The 22,814-nt window shown below is 37.1% G+C and overlaps 4 protein-coding genes across 6 annotated transcripts; 3 read left to right on the plus strand and 1 right to left on the minus strand.

The window, feature by feature from the left end:
• The first annotated feature begins 231 nt into the window (after nt 1-231).
• LOC117632513 (auxin-responsive protein IAA14-like) lies at nt 232-2,507 on the plus strand. The gene is made up of 5 exons (XM_034366014.1): nt 232-719; nt 1,075-1,301; nt 1,629-1,764; nt 1,904-1,965; nt 2,150-2,507. The coding sequence occupies exons 1-5, from the start codon at nt 436-438 to the stop codon at nt 2,185-2,187; spliced, it is 747 nt and encodes a 248-aa protein (XP_034221905.1). The 5' UTR covers nt 232-435; the 3' UTR covers nt 2,188-2,507.
• A 4,180-nt stretch (nt 2,508-6,687) lies between these two features.
• On the minus strand, nt 6,688-9,705 carry LOC117616667 (sec-independent protein translocase protein TatB). Of its 3 annotated transcripts, XR_004584160.1 has the most exons (8): nt 9,593-9,705; nt 9,186-9,307; nt 8,915-9,047; nt 8,763-8,824; nt 8,498-8,687; nt 7,746-7,858; nt 7,082-7,412; nt 6,688-6,972 (listed from the first exon to the last, which is right to left on the minus strand). XR_004584160.1 is itself a non-coding variant. In XM_034346054.1 (7 exons), exons 1-6 carry the CDS (start codon nt 9,651-9,653, stop codon nt 7,755-7,757), a joined length of 672 nt encoding a protein of 223 aa, XP_034201945.1. In that variant the 5' UTR covers nt 9,654-9,705; the 3' UTR covers nt 6,696-6,972; nt 7,746-7,754. The 3 variants fall into 3 exon arrangements, 2 of the variants coding, with proteins under 2 accessions (XP_034201945.1, XP_034201944.1); XM_034346054.1 differs by lacking the exon at nt 7,082-7,412 and having other exon boundaries at nt 6,696-6,972; XM_034346053.1 differs by lacking the exons at nt 6,688-6,972; nt 7,082-7,412 and having other exon boundaries at nt 7,538-7,858.
• A 1,776-nt stretch (nt 9,706-11,481) lies between these two features.
• On the plus strand, nt 11,482-16,730 carry LOC117616669 (magnesium transporter MRS2-2). Its single transcript, XM_034346056.1, has 11 exons — nt 11,482-12,132; nt 12,250-12,279; nt 12,707-12,860; nt 13,027-13,148; nt 13,571-13,645; nt 14,617-14,844; nt 14,925-14,969; nt 15,737-15,781; nt 15,860-15,889; nt 16,034-16,153; nt 16,237-16,730. Exons 1-11 carry the CDS (start codon nt 11,890-11,892, stop codon nt 16,321-16,323), a joined length of 1,179 nt encoding a protein of 392 aa, XP_034201947.1. The 5' UTR covers nt 11,482-11,889; the 3' UTR covers nt 16,324-16,730.
• A 1,670-nt stretch (nt 16,731-18,400) lies between these two features.
• Nucleotides 18,401-21,717, plus strand: LOC117616668 (protein transport protein Sec23A). The gene is made up of 2 exons (XM_034346055.1): nt 18,401-19,312; nt 19,895-21,717. The coding sequence occupies exons 1-2, from the start codon at nt 18,623-18,625 to the stop codon at nt 21,551-21,553; spliced, it is 2,349 nt and encodes a 782-aa protein (XP_034201946.1). The 5' UTR covers nt 18,401-18,622; the 3' UTR covers nt 21,554-21,717.
• The last annotated feature ends 1,097 nt before the right edge of the window (nt 21,718-22,814 follow it).

A 22,814-nucleotide genomic window follows, 5' to 3' on the forward strand; every position in this document is an offset into this window, starting at 1 on the left:
GCTGCCTTGTGATGGTTGACTCTGAGAGCTACAAACAGCTAGCTAGCTTCAAGGATCAACAACAGGAGATAGAAGCCATATTAGCCACTACCTCCAAATCTAATCCCGTCGGCAAATGATTGCCACCATCTGCACAGCCTCAAAACATCAGCGCTCCCAATCCCTCCACGTGTCAAATCATCAGGCCATCAGAAACTCGATATGACATACACATGCAGGCACAGACACAAGCGTCCCACGCAGTTATATTATTGAGTGGGGGTCTTCCTCTCTTTGCCCAAAACCAACTCAACTACACAACAAGACACAAGGAAAAAAGAGGCAGCAGCAGCTCTCTGCACATCACCACCCATACAAGCGCAGGCACAGCTTTTATTTTATTTTATATCAAACCATTTTCTTGGTTCTTTTCTCTTTGGCCGTGGCTGAGTTTCCATGGCAGCATCTGCTGTTAGCCGCAAGATGCCGAACATGCTCGGGGTCGAGCGCGATCTGAATCTCAAAGAGACTGAGCTGTGCCTTGGTTTGCCTGGTGGGGGCACTGTGCCTGAGCCAGAGACTCCCAGGGCTACTGGAAAGAGAGGCTTCTCTGAGACCATTGATCTCAAACTGAACCTTCAGTCCAAGGAAGATCTGAACGACAACGTCAAAAATATTGCTTCCAAGGAAAAAAACAACCTCCTTACTTGCACAAAAGATCCAGCAAAGCCACCGGCTAAGTAAGTGGGATTATCTGCATATTAGCACATAATCTAACCTCAATTCTTTCTAGGCTCGCACATATTGATAAATTACTATGTTTGAATATACAAAAGTTGTGAGTTAGGCCAGTTAGCCAGGGCAGTGAGCCTGCCCTTTTATTTTTGTATATTTTCTGGAGTTTTTCAACAAACTGATTTCATTTTGAGATTTTGATCCGAAAATTTTGTAAATTAATTTTGTTTTTCTAAGTTTATTTTTCCTTTCATTTGGTTTTGTTGTGGGTAGTGTTTGATTAAAGACATCAATTAGGGCTTCATAAGTTCTATGTAGCTATAACATGCACTAATAAAATGATTAATCCAATAAATTCAGGGCACAAGTTGTGGGTTGGCCACCAGTGCGATCATACCGGAAGAACATAATGGCGCAGAAGAGCAGCAGCGAGGAGAGCACTGAGAAGGGAAGCGGCTGCAGCGCGGCGTTTGTGAAGGTTTGCATGGATGGTGCTCCTTATCTTCGTAAGGTGGATTTGAAGATGTACAAGAGCTACCAAGAGCTGTCTAATTCCTTGGCCAAGATGTTCAGTTCCTTCACCATGGGTAAGTTTGAAAATATATTATTCAATCAAATTAACTCTTCGACAACAAACCCAAAACACAAAAAATTAATTACTTAGCAAAACATGTACAGAAAAAGAAATAATTTAAAAATAAATAATACATGTTTAATTTGCTCCTTTAGAAACTGTAGAATTACCTTGATTTGGATCTTGAGTAGCAATTGTTTTTTTTTTTAAGTGGACATGATGAAATCGTTTGTTGGTATATGATCATTACAACCTATAACTTGTTAATTGTCACTTCATTATTATTATTTAATTAACTCTTTAATTAATTAATTATCATATTGGGATTGAATATTTGCAGGTTACTATGGGCCCCAAGGAATGATAGATTTCATGAATGAGAGCAAGTTGATGGATCTACTAAACAGTTCTGAGTATGTGCCAACCTATGAGGATAAGGATGGCGATTGGATGCTCGTGGGTGATGTTCCGTGGGAGTAAGTTCTTCATCCCTTATTTCTACAAACCCTAAATCAAATAATAATCAGAAAAACATAAGAAGAAGAAAAAAATCAAGAGCATTAAAAAAATCCTGCTACACTTATTTGACAAACTTATTTCACTTTGTATATGCAGGATGTTTGTTGATTCATGCAAGCGCCTGCGAATAATGAAAGGATCAGAAGCAATTGGACTTGGTATGTGCCCACATAAAATTACTACTAAAATTCTCAATATAAGTTGCCAAGATTTGTTGGCTTTGTGACATAACTAAAGGTCATCAGGTCTTCGGTTCAAAATACCATGGCACCATACTACCAGAAAATTTAACTCTATTAATCTATATATTACTAATGATATTTTTGTTTCGATTATTTTCAGCTCCAAGGGCTATGGAGAAATGCAAAAACAGGAGCTGAGCTCGATCAGTGGGTCTAGTATTTTAAGCGCACGCTGTGTCCAAGAGATGGAGCAGGGTGTGTTTCTCTGAATGTGTCTGTATTTTTATGCGATGGTATATAGATAGTAAAGATGCTGGACATTTGTAATGGACAAGAAGCAATAAACTTAACCTAGTGTCTGCCTTGTTTATTGCTATTGGATTTCTTTATAATTACCCCCATTATTTTTTATTGTTGGCCTTGTTGTCATAGTTGTTGTGTGTTTTATTCCTTCAAATTAATGCTACTTTTTTTCCCCTCGAAAAGATTCTTCATTCATTTTCTGATCAATTTCCTTTTGATGTATCCAATAATTTATTGCATTTTTGTAATAATTTTCCTGAGGAAGGTACTAATAGATTGATGAGGCAAGTGAGCGAAGGGAACAAGGCCATGTGCATGTTGATGGGGCTTTCGTTTATGGCCATTTATTTATATTCCATTTGTTTATAAATTCATGATAATCAAATATCTGTATCTGACTGGTGAATGTAGGCTGTGTTAAGTGAACGTGGTTTGAGTTCTATAATGGGATATGGTAGTTAGGATGGGGGAATGAGGTTTTCTCGCACACATTACCAAGGTGTTATGGAAATTCGTATCTTAAAACTACTGGTTTGCAAAATAATGCATTTTTTCATTGAGTCAGACTATGTTGACAGAACTCTTGTTTATTTTAATTGAAATAGTCTAATTTAATTTGACTCACCAAACGTGATAGTATATATATATTTATTAATTTATAACCATGATTGAATTTTATGGGATCACTAACATTTGATTTAGGCCAATAATTTTGTAGCACTTATCTTTTCAAGATAAATCAAATCACTAGTCTATGGGCTCTCTCTCTCTTTCTCTTCCACCATATATGGATTTCTTGGATCTGACATTGTAGCAGCCCCATGTCATATATCTTTTATTGGAAAACAATTATTTTTGACAGGTTGGTACTATAGTTTGATAAAATAACTAGAACCGAATGATCGCGGAAGGCTACAAAACCACTCTTTTTTAAAGTTTACAAATGAAAGCTTAAGCACCGATTTGGTTTTAGAAAAGTTGATTGAATTGAAAACCATTCTTTTCCGGACTAAAAGAAGTTTGCTATAATTAGCGTAACAAGTTCATGCACATGCCATATATATTCGATGGAAAAAAAATTAGAGCTGAAAAGATGATAGGTTGAGTTGTTGGGGCATCGATCAAATGGGTTGGTTAGAGAGGAAAGACAATGTATAGTGACTATATTATTCTAATCTTTTACCTAACTATAATCATATTCAGGGAGGAACCACCTTAGCCCAATCGGGGGCACTTGCCCCCTTCCCAAAGTGATCCCCCAACACATTTCTTACATGATTATCTGTTTGGTGAGATTCTTATATAGGTTTTTGTATACCTGATTTCTTACATGATTATCTATTAATATTTTATAAAGAATTTATACTTTAAGTGGTTAAGAACATTTACTTTTGCACATGAGGTCCTATGTTTGATTCCTCCCTTTCCCAATAATATTACTTGTATAAAATATATATATATAGATATATGTTGATATTTTTAAATTAATCTTTCTTAAAACTTTGTTTTCGGTTCTTCATTTATTAGTTCACGAATTAAAAGCTATATTATTGTTAGCTCTTTCTATGTTTTGAATAAGGGAGAATTTTAGCCCTATTTGGTAGGCTGGACATGAATCATAGCCATTGTTTGGTGGGCTTAAAGTGTGTCTAGGACTAGATATGAGCCTTAGATCCAAGTCCCAAATAATTGGGGCTTAGAAACCCAACTCCAGACGTGGGTTTCGAAGCCAGAGAGCATGCCTCCACCCATCTCTCTTCTTCTCTCTCTTCTCTCGCTTCTTTGTTCTCTCTTCTTCTTCTTCTCTCTCTCTTCCCCTCTTCTCTTCTCCTCTTCTCTCGTAGCCAGGGCCGGCCCTTGGTCAGGGCAACTAGGGCCATCGCCCGGGGCCCACAATTGATTGGGGCACACAAAAATTTTTTAGTCTATATATATATATGCATATGCAAAAAAAAAAAAAAAAAAAAAAACTAAAAGTTGAAGGGCATATGTGATATTAGTTAAGAGTTTTACTTGGTATTGTAAAACAATAATACAAAAAGGATGCCAACAGATCTAGAAGAAAACAAAGTCAACGTCCTTATTGTTTTCCCAAGAAGCAAAACCTCTCTGTCTGCAGTTTGGCTTGAAATCGATTTTTATTTCTAATTCTCTCTGGAACTAAGTGTGGAAGGAAGGAACAAAGCTATACTTTGAGTTGGAAGCTGATTATTCTCTCCGAAATTGAGAGCACCAACACCAGAGCACAGCATACAGGACCCAAAATACAGGTTTTATTGTTCTTTCTTTGTCTTCATTTAATTAGTTTTACTTTTATTGTTCTTGATTGCTTGTGTGTTTATGATAAATTTTTTAAAATGTTTTCTAAAAAGCAACTTTCTGGAAATCTCAAAAGACAAAAAAAGAAAAAGGAAGAAGAAATTGCTCAAAACCTAAGAGGATCTTTAAATAAATATTTCCTTAAAAATAGTGAGGCACCAAATTTAGCTGAAGAACATAATGAAAATGACATAAATGAAAAGGAGAACGAAAATGAAAATGAAATTGAAACTAATTTGAACCGTGAAGTACCAAATTTAGCTGAAGAACATAATGAAAATGAGAACACAAATGAAAATGAAAATGAAACTAATTTGAACATTTATGATCCAAGAGTCTGGGATAATCTTGATCTAAAAATGAGGGATTTACTTTTAGAAAATGGTCCTATAAGAGAAAATAATCACAAATTCCCTATTGATGAACAATGCAGACATTTTTCTTCACATTTTTATCTTCGAACATTACCAAATGGGGAGACTCATGATAGAAAATGGTTAGTGTACTCAAAGGAGTTGGATAAAGTGTTTTGTTTCTGTTGTAAGCTGTTTAAAACAATGCATGCTAGAAGTCAGTTAGCAAGTGAAGGACTAGCTATATTATGCATTGAAAGAGATATGTTGGAAAACATTAAATATGATAGTATAATTGATGATTTTGCTTCTAAAACTGCAACAAGAAGACATTTTAAGTGATCTTTTGTGATTAGGATTTCATTGCTATTTTTATTTTGTAGGTGCATATGAAGGTGAAGCATAGGGACATGCAAGTTAATTTGTTGTTGATTGTAATGTTTTCAATCGGGTACTCTTTTTCCTTCGCTTGAGGCCCAAAGTTTTCTATATTATTGGTTGTAAACTCTTATAATTTTAATAAAATTTATTATTTGATAAAAAATTGTAATTATATTTATTTATTTGTTTATAAAGGGCACATTCTTGAACTTTGGCCCTAGGCCTTAAATCACCCAGGGCCGGCCCTGCTCGTAGCTCATATCCTCTCTCTCTTCCCCTCTGCCATATCTAGACCTCAGATCTTGGACGAAAGGCATATGGTGGAAGAAAAAATTGGTGAAAGGCAGATTCATAATTTCTTCCTCTTTATTTATATATTTTTTTAATATTGCAATTTTTGTAGATTTTTTTTTTCTTTCCTTCTTTGAGATATGAAGGGAGGTAGCTGAGAAGAAGAAGTCTGAAGATGACGACTTATATTCATTTTGTTTTGGTTGGATTGAAAATCGATTTTGTTGTAATTAATTTGAAAATGCGAATATTTTAAAAAAAATAAAAAATGGCATACTAATCTCAACTTTGGTGTTGTATTGCACCAACAACTTCTTAAAATCTAGTCATATCCCAACCAATCCAGTGTAATGTAGAAAGGGTCAATATCATCCGAAGGATAACTATAAAATGGCTCCCAATTTTTTTCCTTGTTATTTTTTCTTCTCTCTTTATCTCACCCTAAACCCTTTTCTTCCATCCCTTAACTTGTTAGTACGAATGAGAGTATTAGAATACAAATATGAAAGTAAAAAAAAAAGAGAAGAAATCCTAAAATAATTTTGCAATAAGTTAAAAACTACTTTAAATTTCCACAGAAAAAAATAGCTTGAGTTATCTAAGGTGCCCCACTTACCAATAATTTATGGCTGACCCAGTGCTTAGGGTTAGACCTATAAATGGATCGGATTTAGATATACCTCAATTCAAATTCGAATTCATTTATAATTGAATTATCAAATTCGGATTATCGGATTGCACCTATCATTCCATATTATTTATGAATCGAATTCAGATTGGATTATTAGCTGATTTATTTTGAGATGTACAAAAAATAAAAATTTCATTAGTAGCCTTGTTCTTTTATTGTATTTATTTACTTTTATATCAAATTTTGATATTTTATCATAAAAATTAGTTTTAAGTGTATTCTTAGTGCAAATAAAACTAAAATTACTCATTTCTACATATAAAATATTAATATAAAGCATAGAAAAACTAATAAATTATACTTCATAATAAGTCAGATCAGATTATTATTAGATCGGATAAACTATAATCCATATTCGAATCCATTTGTAATCAAACTACCAGATTCGGATTATCGAATTGAAAAGTCCAATACATCTCCTATTAATTACACCGAATTCAGAGTATCGATAGTTTTCGCAATAGGTAAATGATCAACTCATAACCTATATATACTACTCTAATTCAGAAGTACCATAAAGTTGGCTCCACCTTCGTCCCCGTCATATCTTATGTACTTAAAATGATTGGAGTATTGCAAACGCGTGTTAGGCCAGTTATTTATGGGGTGAACCCGGACTCTTGCACCCAAGTTCGAATCCTCTTCCTAAAAAATTAGATTGAATTAGAATAGTTTAGACTATGGCTTGTATAAAATAAAAAATAAATAAAAAATAAATAAAAAAGATGATAATATTAACATTTCATTTACATACTTCAACAAACAAAGGGCATGGCCCTATTGGGTAATGGCCTTGTCCAAACCCAGTATTAGAACAAGCCAACCCAACTCAAGAAGAGTTCGATCTGGGATTTACTTTTGAGCCCAGTCTTGACCCAATATTATTCCTCTCCCATGACCCCCATCCTATTTTTTGTAACAAACAAACCAGTGCAGCCCTCATTGTAGCCGGTAATTCTCTCAAAACCAATCCCTATATATTGTCCTCCGTTTATCAACAAGGAAAGAGCATGTTCATCTTTCAGCTGATCATGCCGACGAGGAGTTTAGTTAAACAATATTTAGGAGCAAGCTCGATCAATCACCTGTAAATAAGAAGCTCACTAAAGTGCTTAACATCACTCGACATATACCCTCGAAATCTTGAAACTTGTTAATTTTAACTTGATCATTACTTAGCTAGCTAATCAAATATTCAACAAGATGAAGATGATGAAAGTTGTCCCTGTGATGTTAGAAGAAATAACAATTTTAAAGATCTCCAAAAGTTTTACATCTTCAGAATAGTAATTTAACCTTGTTCAATTACATCCACAATGAAACAGAGCATTCCCTAATACAAACCTTGCCCAATTATATATCTAATAATACTACAAAAAATGCCCAGACATAAGCACTTTGAGAATATAAAGCAAAACCTTCTCATTTCACTGTATTTGATTTGCAGGCTGTGAAAAGAAATCTTTGGCATTGCGTGCTACCTCTGCTTCAAGTATTGCTTCCAACACAATGTCTGATCCTTCAACATTCTCTGCCATCAGAACCATGGGTTATTTATTTGGACAAATAAATCTCAGATGTAAAGCTCAACTACTTGCAAAATCTATTAAGAAAAAGAATGGCATGTTCAACTTATAGGTTGAAACAACTTCTTATAGCTGTGTGCTTGTCAAACAAAGGATCTTGCATAAAGAATTTAATGTGCAAATTTTACATGCTTGTAATCAAGGAGAAGGTACGTACAGTAAAAGTTCAGGATTATTTCTATGGCATGTGTTTAACCCTACAGCCCACTTATTGTGACCTCGCAATCCCAAATACACCCACCACAACCAACCAAAATCAATTCCATGGAGTAATCATACACATTTTGGCCATGAGCATGAGTGACATCTTTGCTGGCCAACCATACAAGGGCATAAGTAAGACAATTATTCATAGAAACTAAAGGATTTGCAGCACACACCGTGATGACTTCTATTATTGAAGATAATCTGGACAATGTAGAAAAGTATATAGTTTAGAAACAAAAATTTCAAAATTTGTTGTTTCTAAAGATATTAGAAAGGGAATTTCCATTCCAGACTGCTCCCTGTGGTGTGTGTTCAGATTAGAACCACAAGTCATCGATATCATAAATTTGAAGTGTCATAATTCAGAAGACTATTACCCTTGCGATTTGGTAGCATCCCAGTGCTTTCAGCTGAAACTGGGAGAACAGCAAAAAGACCACCTTCATCACTAAGGTTCTCTTTCTCTGCACTTCTCTTCAAAGAGCCAGTCTTCACGGCATCGGATTCAGCCAATCTTTCATAAGCAGTTGCTTGGCTATGCAAATTAACTGACTCGGGGGTTCTATCCTGCCAATGATACATAAAGCAATGTAACATTATGCAAAGTGGGCTATTTATAACAAGACATTATAATATTAAAACCTTCAGCACAGTACTTGTTGACATCAGCTCTTCCTCGGGCTTCTCAAGTGACCCGTTGGACCCTAACAAGAAAACACATAAACTGGCAATCATTTGAGAAGCAAAAACATTACTTGGCAACAATGCATGGCTGCTAAGAATAGTGCCATTACCTTTAGGAGCCAGGTCTTGAGGATTGTCCATCAGCTTCCTAGTCAGAGGACCAGGATTCATAAGTGATATGCTTCGAATTTCATATCGAATCGACTCTAATTGTGCCAGTGCATCTTGAAGTTCTTTATGAACCTAAAAGATCATGCAATGGACATAAATTATTTAACACCAATGGCCTTTTGGTTCAATGGCATGTTAGCTGATGACAGTTATCAATTTGTCAATCTTTTAATTCATTTATAACGAGTTCTAGTTTTTAGAAAAAAGTACCTGGCGAGCTTGAGATTGCTGCATAACATTTTCGAATTGGCCACGAGCTAACTGAACATAACCGATTGCCCGACCCGCTAGCCGCCCTGCTGTTCTAGCAATTCTAGGCAAATCCTTTGGTCCTGCAAGCAACCCATTACACACCGAACCAACTTCACATTTTCAGTTTCTGTCTCCAATAAAATTACCCAATGATTAAACCCACGATCTCAGATAACCCAGAAAGACTTTGACTTCCCTAAAGCAAAATCAGAACCAAATTTGAAAATGAAGATGCTTTAGAGCCCAACTTTCTCACATGAGCCGATACAACATGCAAGAGAATTCAGAAAAAAAAAACGTTTGAGAGTCTATAAAGCAGATTTCTTTTGAATTGACAAATAAAAGTAGAGAGAGAGAGAGAGTACCGACAAGAGCAGCCGTGGCTCCGATCAAGAGGAAGAGCTCTCCGTACGAAATACCCAACATTTTGGGCCTTGGACTTGACCAGGAGTGAGCTTAGGCTTTTGTTGGCGCTTTCATAAAGAACCGTTTTGCTCTTTTCCTTTTTCTTTATTTTTTTTTATTTTATTAGGCAAATTTTTTTTTTTTTAACAAAGAGATATACTTTTTTGTTTTTATAGAAAAATGAAACAAACGAAATGGTAAGTTCTTGAGGTAATTTTCTGACTGCATACTATGGTGATGTATATTTGCTTGAGGAACCAAAGTGGTCGCTAAATATGGTTAAAATAGTTATATTTTAACTATTATAGCGGCCAACGGAATTTAACTAAATGGAAATGATCTAAAGTTCGAATCCCACACTTTGAAGAGAAAGCCTGCTCCACCAATATCACTGGTATCAAAATATAAAAAAACAAACTATTATTGCCAATTGTTAATTAGCATATTAATTACCACATTACTTTCCATAACAGAATTAGTGGCAGTGCATGGGTGGCTGCATAAGTGGAGCCCAAACCCAATTAAATATGGGTTTTGGGCCTTTCAATTGAAAGTTTTGTATAAGCTTTGGATTGGGACTCCTTGGCCGTTGGACTCTGGCTCATTCGCTGTATTTTGTTTTGTTCTTGTAAGTTTCATGTCTACATCATTAAAGATAAAGAGCATCTTTCACATGATTTCGTCTGGGTAAATGACAACCTCCGTAATATTTCCTTCTATGGCAATAGTCCTACAACAGAAGGATTTTGGACAAAGGAAGATTGGTGGGGACTTTAGTAAAGGTCAGGGTCAATCCATACAGGAGAAGGAGAGAAGGGTCCATGTGATACTCCAACCCCTCAATGTCACACTCAACAAGTCCTCAAGCTCTTCAATGTCGATGTAAAAGGAGCTTCTATGCGAAACCGAATCTTTTTAATACAAAGGGTATTTAACCCATTACGGTTGTTTTTTATTTTATATTTTTAATACAAGCGATAGTCTAAATTACAAGAAGGAGAGAGTTTCTCACACACAAACAATCAAGTTGCAATGAGGGTTCGAACTTGAGACCATTAGTGTACAAGTCAATACTCTTTTTCACTGAATTAAACATTTTTGTCCATTACAGTGCTTTTGTTTATACACACAAAAATGTTACGAACCCATCATATTAAATATGTCTATTTTCCCACGGTGTACGGTGGCACAACCAATCGTAAGTGTAAATAGTGCACGTAGGCCTCTTTATTTGTTAATGTTTGGTGGAATAGGTGAAAATGGAGAAATAAGAAAGCTTTTGAATTGAACCATCCTCTAACCATAGCCACTTGTTCCTTGCTATGTAAGCATGAACCATACGATACGAAAGCAAGACAAGCAAAAAAGGACATAGTAAATGTTTTGGTTGGTTAGCTTACGTTTGATAAAGGGCCAACAAAAATAATACCTAATCCCATGGACTGGAAAAGGTTCGTTAGAAAAACAAAAGACTTGGGGACGGCTTATACACCCAAATAGACAAGTTTGTTGTCTTTTTTGGAACACTATGTGATCAGAAAACCAAATGCATGCCCTCTTAAAAAGGGCTTGATGTCATTTATGACTACCAAATCTTATGTGACGAAACATTTTGTTTTGTCTTTTTAGGCTGCAAAGATGCGTTTAAAATTATTTTTGTAAAATTTAATAAATTATTGTATAATATTAAAATACAGTCATGTGATATAATTGATTCGTATCATCGAGACGATGACGAGAATTTGAATACGGTTTGTATGATCAGTCAACCGTCAAAGGGTGGTTTCGTCCGAGAACGGAGTCCTACCCCAGAAGAATAGATCCGCAGGTTCAGAAATCCTGTGGTCCAAGCAGCCCCACTCTCTCTTCTTGTTTACTTTTTGAGAAACCTTTTCTTGCGTGTCAAGTCCCCAATTCACCCCTAACAAACCGCACCATATGAACCCTAAACATAAACGCAACCCACAGCCCAAACTCCTTTTTATCTCCCAACAAACACAACCGCCCCAATACAAATCCCTAATAATCCAATCCCCAAAATTAACAATCACACAAAAACGAAAATACTAATAAAATATTGAATAAACATAAACAACTCACCGCCCCTGGCTTTTCTCACGCCAAGTTCTTCACTTCCCATTAAAATTCTCAATGATACACACTAAATTGTATTATAATTGAGATTAGGAGTTGTTGGTTTTGTTGAAAATTGAGAGTGAGGGATGTGAGTGAGATTGGGTTTCGGGGATGGTCAGATATGGCTCGGGACGGGGAAGTGGTGCCGGTGGACCCACAAGCGGTGGTGGCCGTGAAGAAGAAGTCGTCTCGGAGTTGGGTTTTGCTGGACTGTACGGGAAAAGCTACAGTCTTGGACGTGGACAAGTATGCCATCATGCACAGAGTTCACATTCACGCTCGCGATCTTCGCATTGTCGATCCTTTGCTCTCTTACCCTTCCACCATTCTCGGCCGCGACAGGGCTATAGTTCTCAATTTGGAGGTGCTCTCGTCTTTTCAATTTTCAATTTTGTTGTTTTGGTTTTTGAAAGTTTTTTGGCTGTTGTGTTTTTGTTGTTGCTGTCAATTGAATTGGGTTTGTTTGTATCTGGGTTCGCAGCATATTAAAGCAATAATCACTGCCGAAGAGGTTAGCCTCTCTCTCTCTCTCTCTTTCTCTAAATAAATTCGTTTTCTTCTTCTGCTGAATTGATTTTGTTTTGGGTTTTTTGAGGGGTCAGAGAACTGAATAGTGATCAGTATTTATTTTTTATTTTTTTATTTTGTTGCGTAGTTAAAGATTGCTGATTTAAGAGACGAAGTAGTACATGTATTTTAAGAGACCAGTACATAATGGTCAACCCGGGTATTAATTGGTTTTTTTCTTTTTTTTTTTGGGGTGAGGGGAGGGAATTAAGCGAGAGGAGCAACTAAATAGATGGTGCAAATTCAGGACATTGAAAATCAAACCTGTATTATGCCCTGGTGTTCTAGAGAGGAAAAAAATGTGGTGCTTTCAACTTTCTATGAGTTGGGGTTCTTTTGCAGATGGTGATTGTTAGTTTGTTATGGGATAGGTGCTGCTTCGGGATCCAGTGGATGAAAATGTTATCCCTGTTGTTGAAGAGCTTCAAAGACGGTTGCCTCCTGTAAATGCCATACATGAAAGCCAAAAAGATGGGAAAGAGTTCCCTGCTGGGCTAATTGATGTAGATGCCGGTGAAGAAGATGGTATGACTTTGTAATTTCAAAGTATATCATTGATGAGTTGTGTCTGTCTTTAGTATTCTTGGAAATATACAAATGTTTACATCTATCACTAACATCCTAAACATCAAAACTTCTGAGTTCTGGTTTTATTCTTTGACTTCTGAGTGATCTAGATTATGCAATGTAGAGTCTCCATTTGAGTTCCGGGCCTTGGAGGTAGCTTTGGAAGCAATTTGCAGTTATCTTTCTGCACGTACGACAGAACTGGAGACTGCTGCTTATCCTGCTTTAGATGAGCTTACCTCAAAGGTAGGACTTGTGTTTTCTCTCATTTTCTTTGCATCTTTGTATGGGCTCTACGGTTGTTGCTTGTCACCACCTCTTGGGGAATGCTAAATGGAAAAATAATAAATAAAGAAAGGGAGCAGGAATATAGTATTTCCATTCACTGGTTTGGTTTGATTTAGGTAACTCACTGATAGTAGTTTTAGGTGTCTCAGTTGTCAGCATGCTAAAATTCTGCTTAAAGCACTACACGATGAAGTCAAGGGTTGTCTGCCATTTTGTGTGAAATTGTGTCATAGAAGAGATTCTAGATATCAGGGTTCAGAGAAATTTTGGCTTGCATACTTGCCTGCATGGTTTTCTAAGCTTAGCATCTGTAACCATCATAGAATGGCTTCTTATGCCTACTTCTTTTGGACAATATTTTGATCCAATGCAACCTGCAGATTAGCAGCCGCAATTTGGACAGGGTTCGTAAATTGAAGAGTGCAATGACAAGGTTGACTGCTCGCGTACAAAAGGTATATGATCTTCCTGTAGGGTGTGAATAATTACATGGTAGTTCATGTGTCTTATGAGGGTTAGTGAACTTTAATGCAATCACTGAAAGATGCTATTTGCATCACATTAGTGTGTGTTGAAGATGAGAGAGTAGTTATACTCAATGCCACCCACTGTCCTCATTCCATTTTCTAAGCATTACATTATAAGCTAAGATGTTTGATTCATGAAAGTAACATTGTTTAGATGACTAATAAGTTTGCTAGATGCATTTGAGCACTCATACATGTATTTAATATTTAAGTTCCTTGGTCAATTGTTAGATGAGAAATGAATGGTTGAGGTGCATCCACTGTACTTCTGAGTCATCCATATCTGCCAAGTAGATGTTTTGTGGCAAAGTTAAGTTGTTAGTATAGCTTTTTCTTAAGTTCTGATAACAATAAATCATTTTTTGTTTGGGTTATTAAAAAGGACATGGATGAAATTTAGATAAAATTTAACGGTAACTCTGTAAATTAATACATTTTAAATAGAAACTTCCTGCACAGTCTTTTTTAATATATATTTTTTCAATGAAAACTAGAAACAGCTTCAAATTTTAGCCTTTCAAATATGCATATTTCAGCTTCTGTGGGGAGCAAAAAATTACTTCTAAGAGTAAACGCCTAAAACACTGGCTTCACAGAAGCCCTCTCTGGGTGCCCCAAGAGCTGTGCTGTGTGGGCGCTAAGGCTAGCAATTAGGTTTTCTTCATACTTGCAGTCTAAATTAGTATCATTATGAATGCACTTTCTTTTTATGTCTGTAAGCCACATTCTTCTGCTGTGTATCTCATATTGAATTTGCAGCCTTATGCTATCCAAACTTGCGGTATGGAGTTGAGATGAGACAAACTTTCCCAGTCAGAGTTTGATTAAAGAAAACATATTAGTTTCCTCTTTACTACCGTAAATCATGGTAATAAGTAATCCTGTATTACTTATTGCAGGTAAGGGATGAGCTTGAACAGCTGTTGGATGATGACGATGATATGGCTGACCTTTACTTGTCAAGAAAGTTGGCTGGTGCATCTTCACCAGTTAGTGTCTCTGGTCCTCCCAATTGGTATCCTGCCTCCCCTACCATAGGCTCAAAAATATCTCGGGCAAGTAGAGCAAGCATTGCCACTGTTCGTGGAGATGAGAATGACGTTGAGGAACTTGAAATGTTACTTGAGGTATAACATTGGCATACTTTTTCTGTGTCTTATTTTAGTGAAGCTGTGTATATACTAATCTGCTAATAATACCTTTGCAGGCTTATTTTATGCAGATTGATGGCACCTTGAACAAATTAGCTACGGTATGTGCTGTTTTAGATGCGTACTTATCTTTCTTTCTGGCTTACAAGGAGAATTGAACCTAGGACCTAGCCTATCTCACCCTATCCCTCCCTCCAACACTCTTGGACCCTATGCAAACCTGTTAAGGTCCAAGGACATTTGAATCTGAAGTTTTGTATATTTTTTTTTTGGGAGAGAGGGGGGGTGGGATAGGCGGAAGTAAGAACCACCGAAAGATTTTAAACGGTACATGTCTATGGAGTAAGCTGGTCCTTCAACAGAATCCCAAGTCCCAAGATTGTGACTTCTGGAATACCCGTGATTTCTAGGTCAGCTTAGAACCAATAAAAAACAGAGCTATGAATCATAATGACTTTGACTGATCAAAGCAGAATTATAATGACCCTGAGAACCTGCAAGTGAGGGTGTACAGAGTGGTCTTCTATATACACTATTAAGGAAGGGACATAGGAATGTTGTGCAAAGATCTGAGTTTTAGAAGACTAAAGAAAAGGATAAAGACTTTAAAGAAACTTGGAAACACGAACGTCATCTTGTTGTGTCTTCAACGCCTTAATGTGATAGGAAGGGGATGATATTGAGTGAACACATAAAAAATTCCCTTAAATGCATTTAAATAGTCCAACAAGAATTTTCCACGTGTGTCAATAGAAAAGGACCTTCATAGACCTACAGTTATTTGCATGGAATACATTTAGACATATTTTCCACATTATTTACACTATATACTAAACAAATTTGACTGTTAAAATATGATATTTTGCAGCTGCGTGAATATATTGATGATACAGAGGATTATATCAATATTCAGGTACTTGATTCATCAATCTTAAATTTTTATGGCAACATACTAAAGTTTTCTGATATAACTTGTGCTTCCATATTTCAGCTTGATAACCACAGGAATCAGCTGATTCAGGTGCTTTTTTATCTTATGCAGTATATCTGATTACCATGCTGGATTATTTTCTTTTATTTATTTTTTTCCTTTCTAAATCTGGAGTATCTGTATTCTGTGTTGTGTAAGACGTGCTTTTTATTTTCTTCACGTTTCATGGTACAGCTTGAGCTTTTTCTCAGTGCTGGGACTCTATGTATGGCCATATTTTCATTGGTGGCTGGAATTTTTGGCATGAATATCCCTTATACGTGGAATGATGGTTACGGATACATGTTCAAATGGGTATGCAAACCATTTCTGCTGGCAATCTTGTCTATTATGACTTTAATGAACATGTCTGAGATTGAATCTTTTTGAATTGACAGGTTTGCATTGTCACGGGAATAGTCTGTGCTTGTGTGTTCATAATTATCATGTCATATGCTCGCTTCAAGGGGTTGGTCGGGTCGTGAACTTTATGAAGGAATTCTGAGATTGATCTTTTGGATCGTCTGAGAAATAGTGTCAAGGGTTTTTAGCATATATGTGAAGGAATTTTGATAATTCTTTTGCCCTTAAAGACTGTCGATGATGCTGTTAGGGTTGAAGAGGGAAAAGTCTCACTCTGGGAAATTTTAAATCGGATCAGATCTGGCAGCAGCCTTTCTAATCCAAGGATATTGCAAAGTTTTATAATTGTCAACAACTTGATTAACTGGATTCAGTCACCAACAGACTGTAAATCCAATTACAGAATGAATACATATTTCTTGATTTTAGTTCATAATTCTGGTTCTGTTACACACAAGTATTCAATCAAACATACAATACTGTACCTGTACTGAGCAACAATTTAATGCATTCTTCAAATTGCTCATTTGTTTATGCCTATGATCTGTTTTCCGAATGCCTTTTTTGCTTGTGTCAATCTTGAAGTCCTTGGATGGTTTAGAAGCTGGTGATGATGGTTTACTCCTTGGTGACTTGTAATTATTAGTTGAACTGAATGATGGTTAAGAGGTGCAATTTTCGAGCTAAAACCAGTGAAGAAACCAAATCAATGTGCAGTTTAGGCGTTGTTATTTATTGCTTTACACTCCCAAGGTTCAGAACCATACTCATCATGTCCATAAAGTCAGGCCAGTTAGTCTTTGGACACTTGAAAAATCAGTAATTAAATAAATTGATTAGGGGTGTAGTTGATTCAATTTCAAATTCGTGACTTCCAAGTTACTAAACATATTAACATACTATTAAACTTTATAACAATGTTGATACTTTTTTCATTTAAAAATTATCCATCATGAAATTTAAACTCAAAAGACTTCATCCAATAGGTTGAAGACTAACTGCCGCTAGAACAAATGGTTATTGTCCCAAACAAGTCATTATAGACACAAGGACAAGATCGACACACCTAAACGACTAGTAAATGATCTTCTTTTAATAATATCACCACTTTTTTTCATTCAAGTTATGACGTGTACAAAATCTACATAGTCGATTGACAGTGATGAGAGGAGTAATTTTGGTATGTTCTAGGTGTACCATCCAACACATGAGACATGTGGAAATATTCTCCAATACACATAGAACATAGAAATAAAATATTTTCACATGTCCTTTGTGTATTGGATGGTACTAGAACATACAAAAATTTCTCCGATGAGAGTTATTTAGCAGAATCAATGAAAAACCAGAGCTATTGCTATGGTTATTAATAGCTTCATTAGTTAAAAAACAATTACACGTAGTGTCACTGAATGCAATACTATGTCAGAGTCAGAAAAGCGCTTATATACATACCACAAGAAAGAAAATCCAGAAAAGAGAACGATAGAAAGAGTGTAGATTGTATGAAGACGTGAAGACAGAAGAAAGACGAGAAATCGATTCAAATTCACATATTCCATCTCTTCCTCTACTTGGTATGTGTCATGTATAAGAAATTAAGCAAAGATGGGGGAAAATCATGAAGTAGATGTGCATGTCCTCCATGATCCCTTTCTTGTTAGCTTTTGCATTGAAGGTTTGCATTATATTCTTTGGTTGCAAAGATGATCCCTCACCAATATAAACACTCAGAATTTGATGTTATTCCAATCTCCATTGATATACCTCCTCCTTGCTAGTTTGATCAGATAAACAGTCACACAGTTTCATACCCAAATGTTTGATCATTGCACCTAATTCCTATCACAAAAAACATACAATTCTTTTTATATCACATAATTCTTGTTTTTGGAAAAAAGAAAATTAGAATTGTACATATAATCCAACACACAGAAATCGTTGTTTCTTCATGGTTGGTGAGGTGAGGTCATCTGGTTCTCATTTTTAAACCAGAGGCTGACAAATATGACTTACTAAGGTGCCACGTGGAGGTCTGCATATAACCAAAACGCTTGCATGGCTTGGCTACACCTACATTTACACTTATAACCGTCCCACTTTTGCATCCTAACAAAATGCATCCAGTAGGTAAAAACCAAAAAAAATTTACCCTCTTTACTGTTCATTTTTATCATGGTAGAAATTTACTCTCTTTACAAATGGAAATAACCCATTAGCCATACCCATATACAAACAAAAATACACGCGAAAAAGAACAAGACCCTCCATACTCAACTAAAATATACTCAGACGAGAAACGTGGCCGGCCGGATCTCTGGGCTTGTCTCAGTTTGGGGTTAGGGTTTCTCTAACCCACAAGCAAACCCATGAAACCAAACAGAAAGGCTGAAACTTTATCAAACCCTCGTTGAGTTCTCCATGGATTTCGTGGAATTGGAGGCAATCGAAGGCCTCCGATGGTGCTGGAACTCATGGCCAGCTTCAAAAACCGAGAGCACAGATCTAGTGATCCCTTTGAGCATCATGTGCACGCCATTGATGCAACAAGCTGAGCTCCCAGTACTTCCCTACGACCCAGTCACTTGCCGCCAATGCGGCGCCGTATTGAACCCATATGCCCGGGTCGAATACACGTCTCGCATCTGGTTCTGCTCGTTTTGCCTCCACAAGAACTCCTTCCCTCACTCTTACTCCAACATCGGCGAGGCAAATCTCCCCGCAGAGCTTTTCCCGACTTACAGCGCCGTCGAGTACGCCAAAACCGCGAACCCAGTTACGAATTCCGGCCCCAACCACAACTGGGCAAATGGGTTGTCCTCGTCTTCCTTGTCGTTGTCGTCTATGGTGTCGACGGCGCCCTCTTCTCTGCCGGATGGAGATCCGAGAGGGGTCAGACTGGCGTTTGTGTTCGTTGTAGACGCCTGTACGTCTGGGGAGGAGCTTGGGGCTCTTAAAAATGAGCTCTTGCTTGTTGTGGAGCAACTCCCAGAGACTGCTTTGGTGGGTCTGGTCACGTTTGATTCCATGGTTCGAGTTCATGATCTTGGGTTTTCGGAGTGCTCGAGGGCCGTGGTGTTTCACGGAGCACGGGAGCTTTCATCACATCAGGTACTTGGTTCTTCTTCACTTGCCATATTGGTGTTAAAGTAGAAATGTGCATTAGAAGTTATATTGTTCGTGCTTCTAATTATCTTCTTTAGCTTTCAGTGCATGGTTCAATATGAAGGTGCTTTGTATTGGGGGTATTAATGCTTGGATATGAATGAGTTGCTTTAGGTAGTTTAGAAGATATTTAAACATTTTGTGGAAGTATGTAGAATTAGGAGTCTAATTTTGAAGCAGTCCAGTTGGTAGTCTGTAGTTAATACCTTGAGAATAGTTGAGTTTTAACCAATAAGTAGTTATACTACTTCCAGCATTTTGGTATCTGTAGAAATCTCATTGCCATTCAGGTTCAGTTTCTTGAATGTTCCCAAAAAGTAGAAATGCTCCTGCCCTTGAAGCATTGGCCTCCATGTTTGGTCAGAAGTTGAAATTTCTTCTAGGCCAATTGATCCAGCTTACTTCTGCTTTTATTCTTCCTGATAGTGTCCTGTGCCTTAATATGAATTTCTGAGTTTGCTTATAGAAATGTTAACTCATCATATATGTAATAGGAATTTAATGCGTTGCACGTTTTTGAACTCTTAGACCCAACAATTTCTGGGCATTAAACGACCAACATACCAGCAACTTGGAAAGATGTCAGTTAATCAAAAGCAGGGCTTTTTGGTACCGGTATCTGAATGTGAGTTCAACATCACTACTGCAATTGAAGAGATCCATTCTTCACTTCTAGGCAAGCCTGGCCATCGCCCGCTAAGGTCTACAGGAGTAGCAATATCAGCTGCAGTTGGACTTCTGGAAGGATGCTCTGTGAGCACGGGCTCCAGGATCATGGTCTTCACTTCTGGACCTGCAACTTTGGGTCCAGGAATTATTGTTGATTCAAATCTTGGCAATTCCATCAGAACTCACCGAGACCTCATCAATGGTCACACACCTTATTATGGTAGATCTTGCAGCTTCTATAGGCAAGTGTTACAGAGGTTAACTGATGCATCTATTGTTCTCGATTTGTTTGCCTGTTCTCTTGATCAAGCTGGAGTGGCAGAGCTGAAAGTCCCTGTTGAGAGTTCCGGTGGTTTCATGATGCTAGGTGAGTCATTTGCGTCAAATCAATTCAGAAAATGTTTGCGCCACATTTTTACTCATGACGAAGAGGGGTATTTGAAGATGTATTTGGATGCTACTATTGAGATAGTGACCACTAAAGATGTTAAAATCTGTGGAGCCCTAGGTCCTTGTGTATCTCTTCGGAAAGTCAACAATTTAGTGAGTAGCAGTGAGATTGGGGAGGGTGGTACCTACGTGTGGAAGTTGGGTACAATCACCAATAAAACATGCATTGCTTTTTTCTTCCAAGTGAGTAATGAGCAGAATGTTCAACCTGGGTCGGCATTCTTCATACAGTTCATAATACGATACCGATATGGGAACATGGGAATCCGGAAAAGGGTGACAACTGCTGCAAGAAGATGGGTTGGGAACCGTTCACCAGAAATTTCTGCTGGGTTTGATCAAGAAGCAGCAGCCTCAGTGATAGCCAGACTTGCTATTCACCGAGCCGAGACTTGTTTTGCTCGAGATGTTATCAGATGGCTGGATGACACGTTGATCCGATTTGCTTCCAAATTTGGAGACTATGCTGAGGAAGATCCATCTTCTTTCCGCTTGACATCCAACTTCTCCCTGTTTCCTCAATTCATGTATTACTTGAGGAGGTCTCAGTTTATTGATGTCTTTAATTGTAGTCCGGATGAGACAGCTTTCTTCCGGCTGATGCTGAATCGTGAGGGGGTGGTGGGTTCTCTTATCATGATCCAACCCACACTTTTCCAATATTCCTTTGATGGTCCACCCGTTCCCGTCCTCCTAGATGTCCGCTCCATATCTCCAGATGTTATTTTGCTTTTTGATTCATACTTTCATGTGGTTATTCATTACGGGTCCAAAATTGCTCAATGGAGGAAGCTTGGGTATGACAAAGACCCAAACCATGAGAATTTGAGGAAGCTGTTGGAAGCCCCGGAAATAGATGCAGAGCAGTTGGTGGCTGACCGAGTTCCTGCACCTAGGCTTATTAAATGTGATCAGCATGGTAGCCAGGCAAGGTTTCTTCTTGCAAAGTTGAATCCATCTGTTACCCAAAATTCAACATACTCTAATGGCTCAGATATTATTTTTACTGATGATTTGAGCTTGCAAGTATTTTTAGATCACTTACAGGTCCTGGCAGTGCAAGGCTGATGAAGAGGAGCACTGTATATAGCTTTTTTGATTAACCGATGTCATAGAAAAGAAATTTGTGTGTATATTTGAAGAGAGAAAGGTGTGTAGTTTGTATTTACCAACAGTTGATGTTTTTGAGTACGAATCATATGTTTTTTTTAAATCTTTTTAGCGTTTTGCGTTGTCTCTTTTCTTATCATTTTTGTCACTACAGTTCAAGCGGTTGTCTCAGTTTCCCCCAGTTTTGAATGAATGCAAGTAGTTGCTGATCTAGTGTTTATGATATTAGCTTCTTCCCTGGTTGCATCTTTAAGCTCTTCTTTATAATAAGTCACTATTTATGTTCATTTCACATTGGCAAATCATAATTTGAATGATTTGTTAGGCACTGGCCCTTTTGGACATTTTTGCTCCAATTTGAGGAAGGCTTCTCTGGTATCATATTAGATAGGATAAAACTGTGGGGTTGTTATCTGGAATTTTTTTGCCTACTTTGTCTCCACTACAACTTGATTTGGATGCTGTGGTAAGTGATTTGTTCTTGGAACCTGGTTGTTGGAACATTCATCTTCTAGTACAGGTTTGCTTCGGGCGATTTTCGTCTACCCCTATATCACTCAATCCGCCACCATTTTTCTTCAAATTTAGTCAATGAGATGAGAGATATGAATGTTGAACCTCTTATAATATTGCGAAAAGAAATATCACAACACAGTTTTTAATATTTAAATTGCTCATTTAATAGAGGGGTAAAACTGTAATTAGGCGTTTTAAAGCGACGGATGGAGTTGTTTGATAAGAGTGTTGCTAAACGAACCCTAAAATTAATTAAGTACACTTTACTATCAAATTATTTATTGAATTACTAATTTATCCTATTATAAAATGATAAAAAAGATAAAATAATATTGGTATCTATTGCTTTGAATCCATGCCTTCAAACAAATTGACTTAATTTTTAACAAACAACAAGGAGTCCAGGAGAAGTGTATTGATCCTTGTATGCATAAAACTTAAACAATCAATAACACAAACCAGTTGTTGAAATATTGGAAACCACACCCAAAGAGTTCTCCACTGCGAGGTTGAAGGTAGGAGAGATGGGTGACATATTTTACTTCCACTGCGAGTTTGGAGGCTAGGAGAGTCTGTGACTGCCATGGTTGAGGGAGAAGATGCGTTCAAAATGCCTGTTGATATTTTACATTATTTTCTATACAAGTTAACAGTGTTTGTGTATTGTTAAAGGTGGAGAGACGTGTCAAAATTTTAGCTAAAG

Source organism: Prunus dulcis, chromosome 1 (genome assembly GCF_902201215.1).
Source record: "Prunus dulcis chromosome 1, ALMONDv2, whole genome shotgun sequence".
In the NCBI taxonomy this organism is placed as follows: Eukaryota; Viridiplantae; Streptophyta; class Magnoliopsida; order Rosales; family Rosaceae; genus Prunus; species Prunus dulcis.

Coding starts and splice junctions, on each gene's coding strand:
- LOC117632513 (XM_034366014.1), top strand. CDS start 436: ATGGCAGCATCTGCTGTTAGCCGCAAGATGCCGAACATGCTCGGGGTC. Junction 720..1,074: donor CCAGCAAAGCCACCGGCTAA/GTAAGTGGGATT, acceptor CAATAAATTCAG/GGCACAAGTTGTGGGTTGGC. Junction 1,302..1,628: donor GTTCAGTTCCTTCACCATGG/GTAAGTTTGAAA, acceptor GAATATTTGCAG/GTTACTATGGGCCCCAAGGA.
- LOC117616667 (XM_034346054.1), bottom strand. CDS start 9,653: ATGTTGGGTATTTCGTACGGAGAGCTCTTCCTCTTGATCGGAGCCACG. Junction 9,308..9,592: donor AGCCACGGCTGCTCTTGTCG/GTACTCTCTCTC, acceptor GGTTGCTTGCAG/GACCAAAGGATTTGCCTAGA. Junction 8,688..8,762: donor CAACAAGTACTGTGCTGAAG/GTTTTAATATTA, acceptor TATCATTGGCAG/GATAGAACCCCCGAGTCAGT.
- LOC117616669 (XM_034346056.1), top strand. CDS start 11,890: ATGGCTCGGGACGGGGAAGTGGTGCCGGTGGACCCACAAGCGGTGGTG. Junction 13,646..14,616: donor TGACTGCTCGCGTACAAAAG/GTATATGATCTT, acceptor TACTTATTGCAG/GTAAGGGATGAGCTTGAACA. Junction 15,890..16,033: donor ACAGGAATCAGCTGATTCAG/GTGCTTTTTTAT, acceptor TTCATGGTACAG/CTTGAGCTTTTTCTCAGTGC.
- LOC117616668 (XM_034346055.1), top strand. CDS start 18,623: ATGGATTTCGTGGAATTGGAGGCAATCGAAGGCCTCCGATGGTGCTGG. Junction 19,313..19,894: donor GGGAGCTTTCATCACATCAG/GTACTTGGTTCT, acceptor TTGAACTCTTAG/ACCCAACAATTTCTGGGCAT.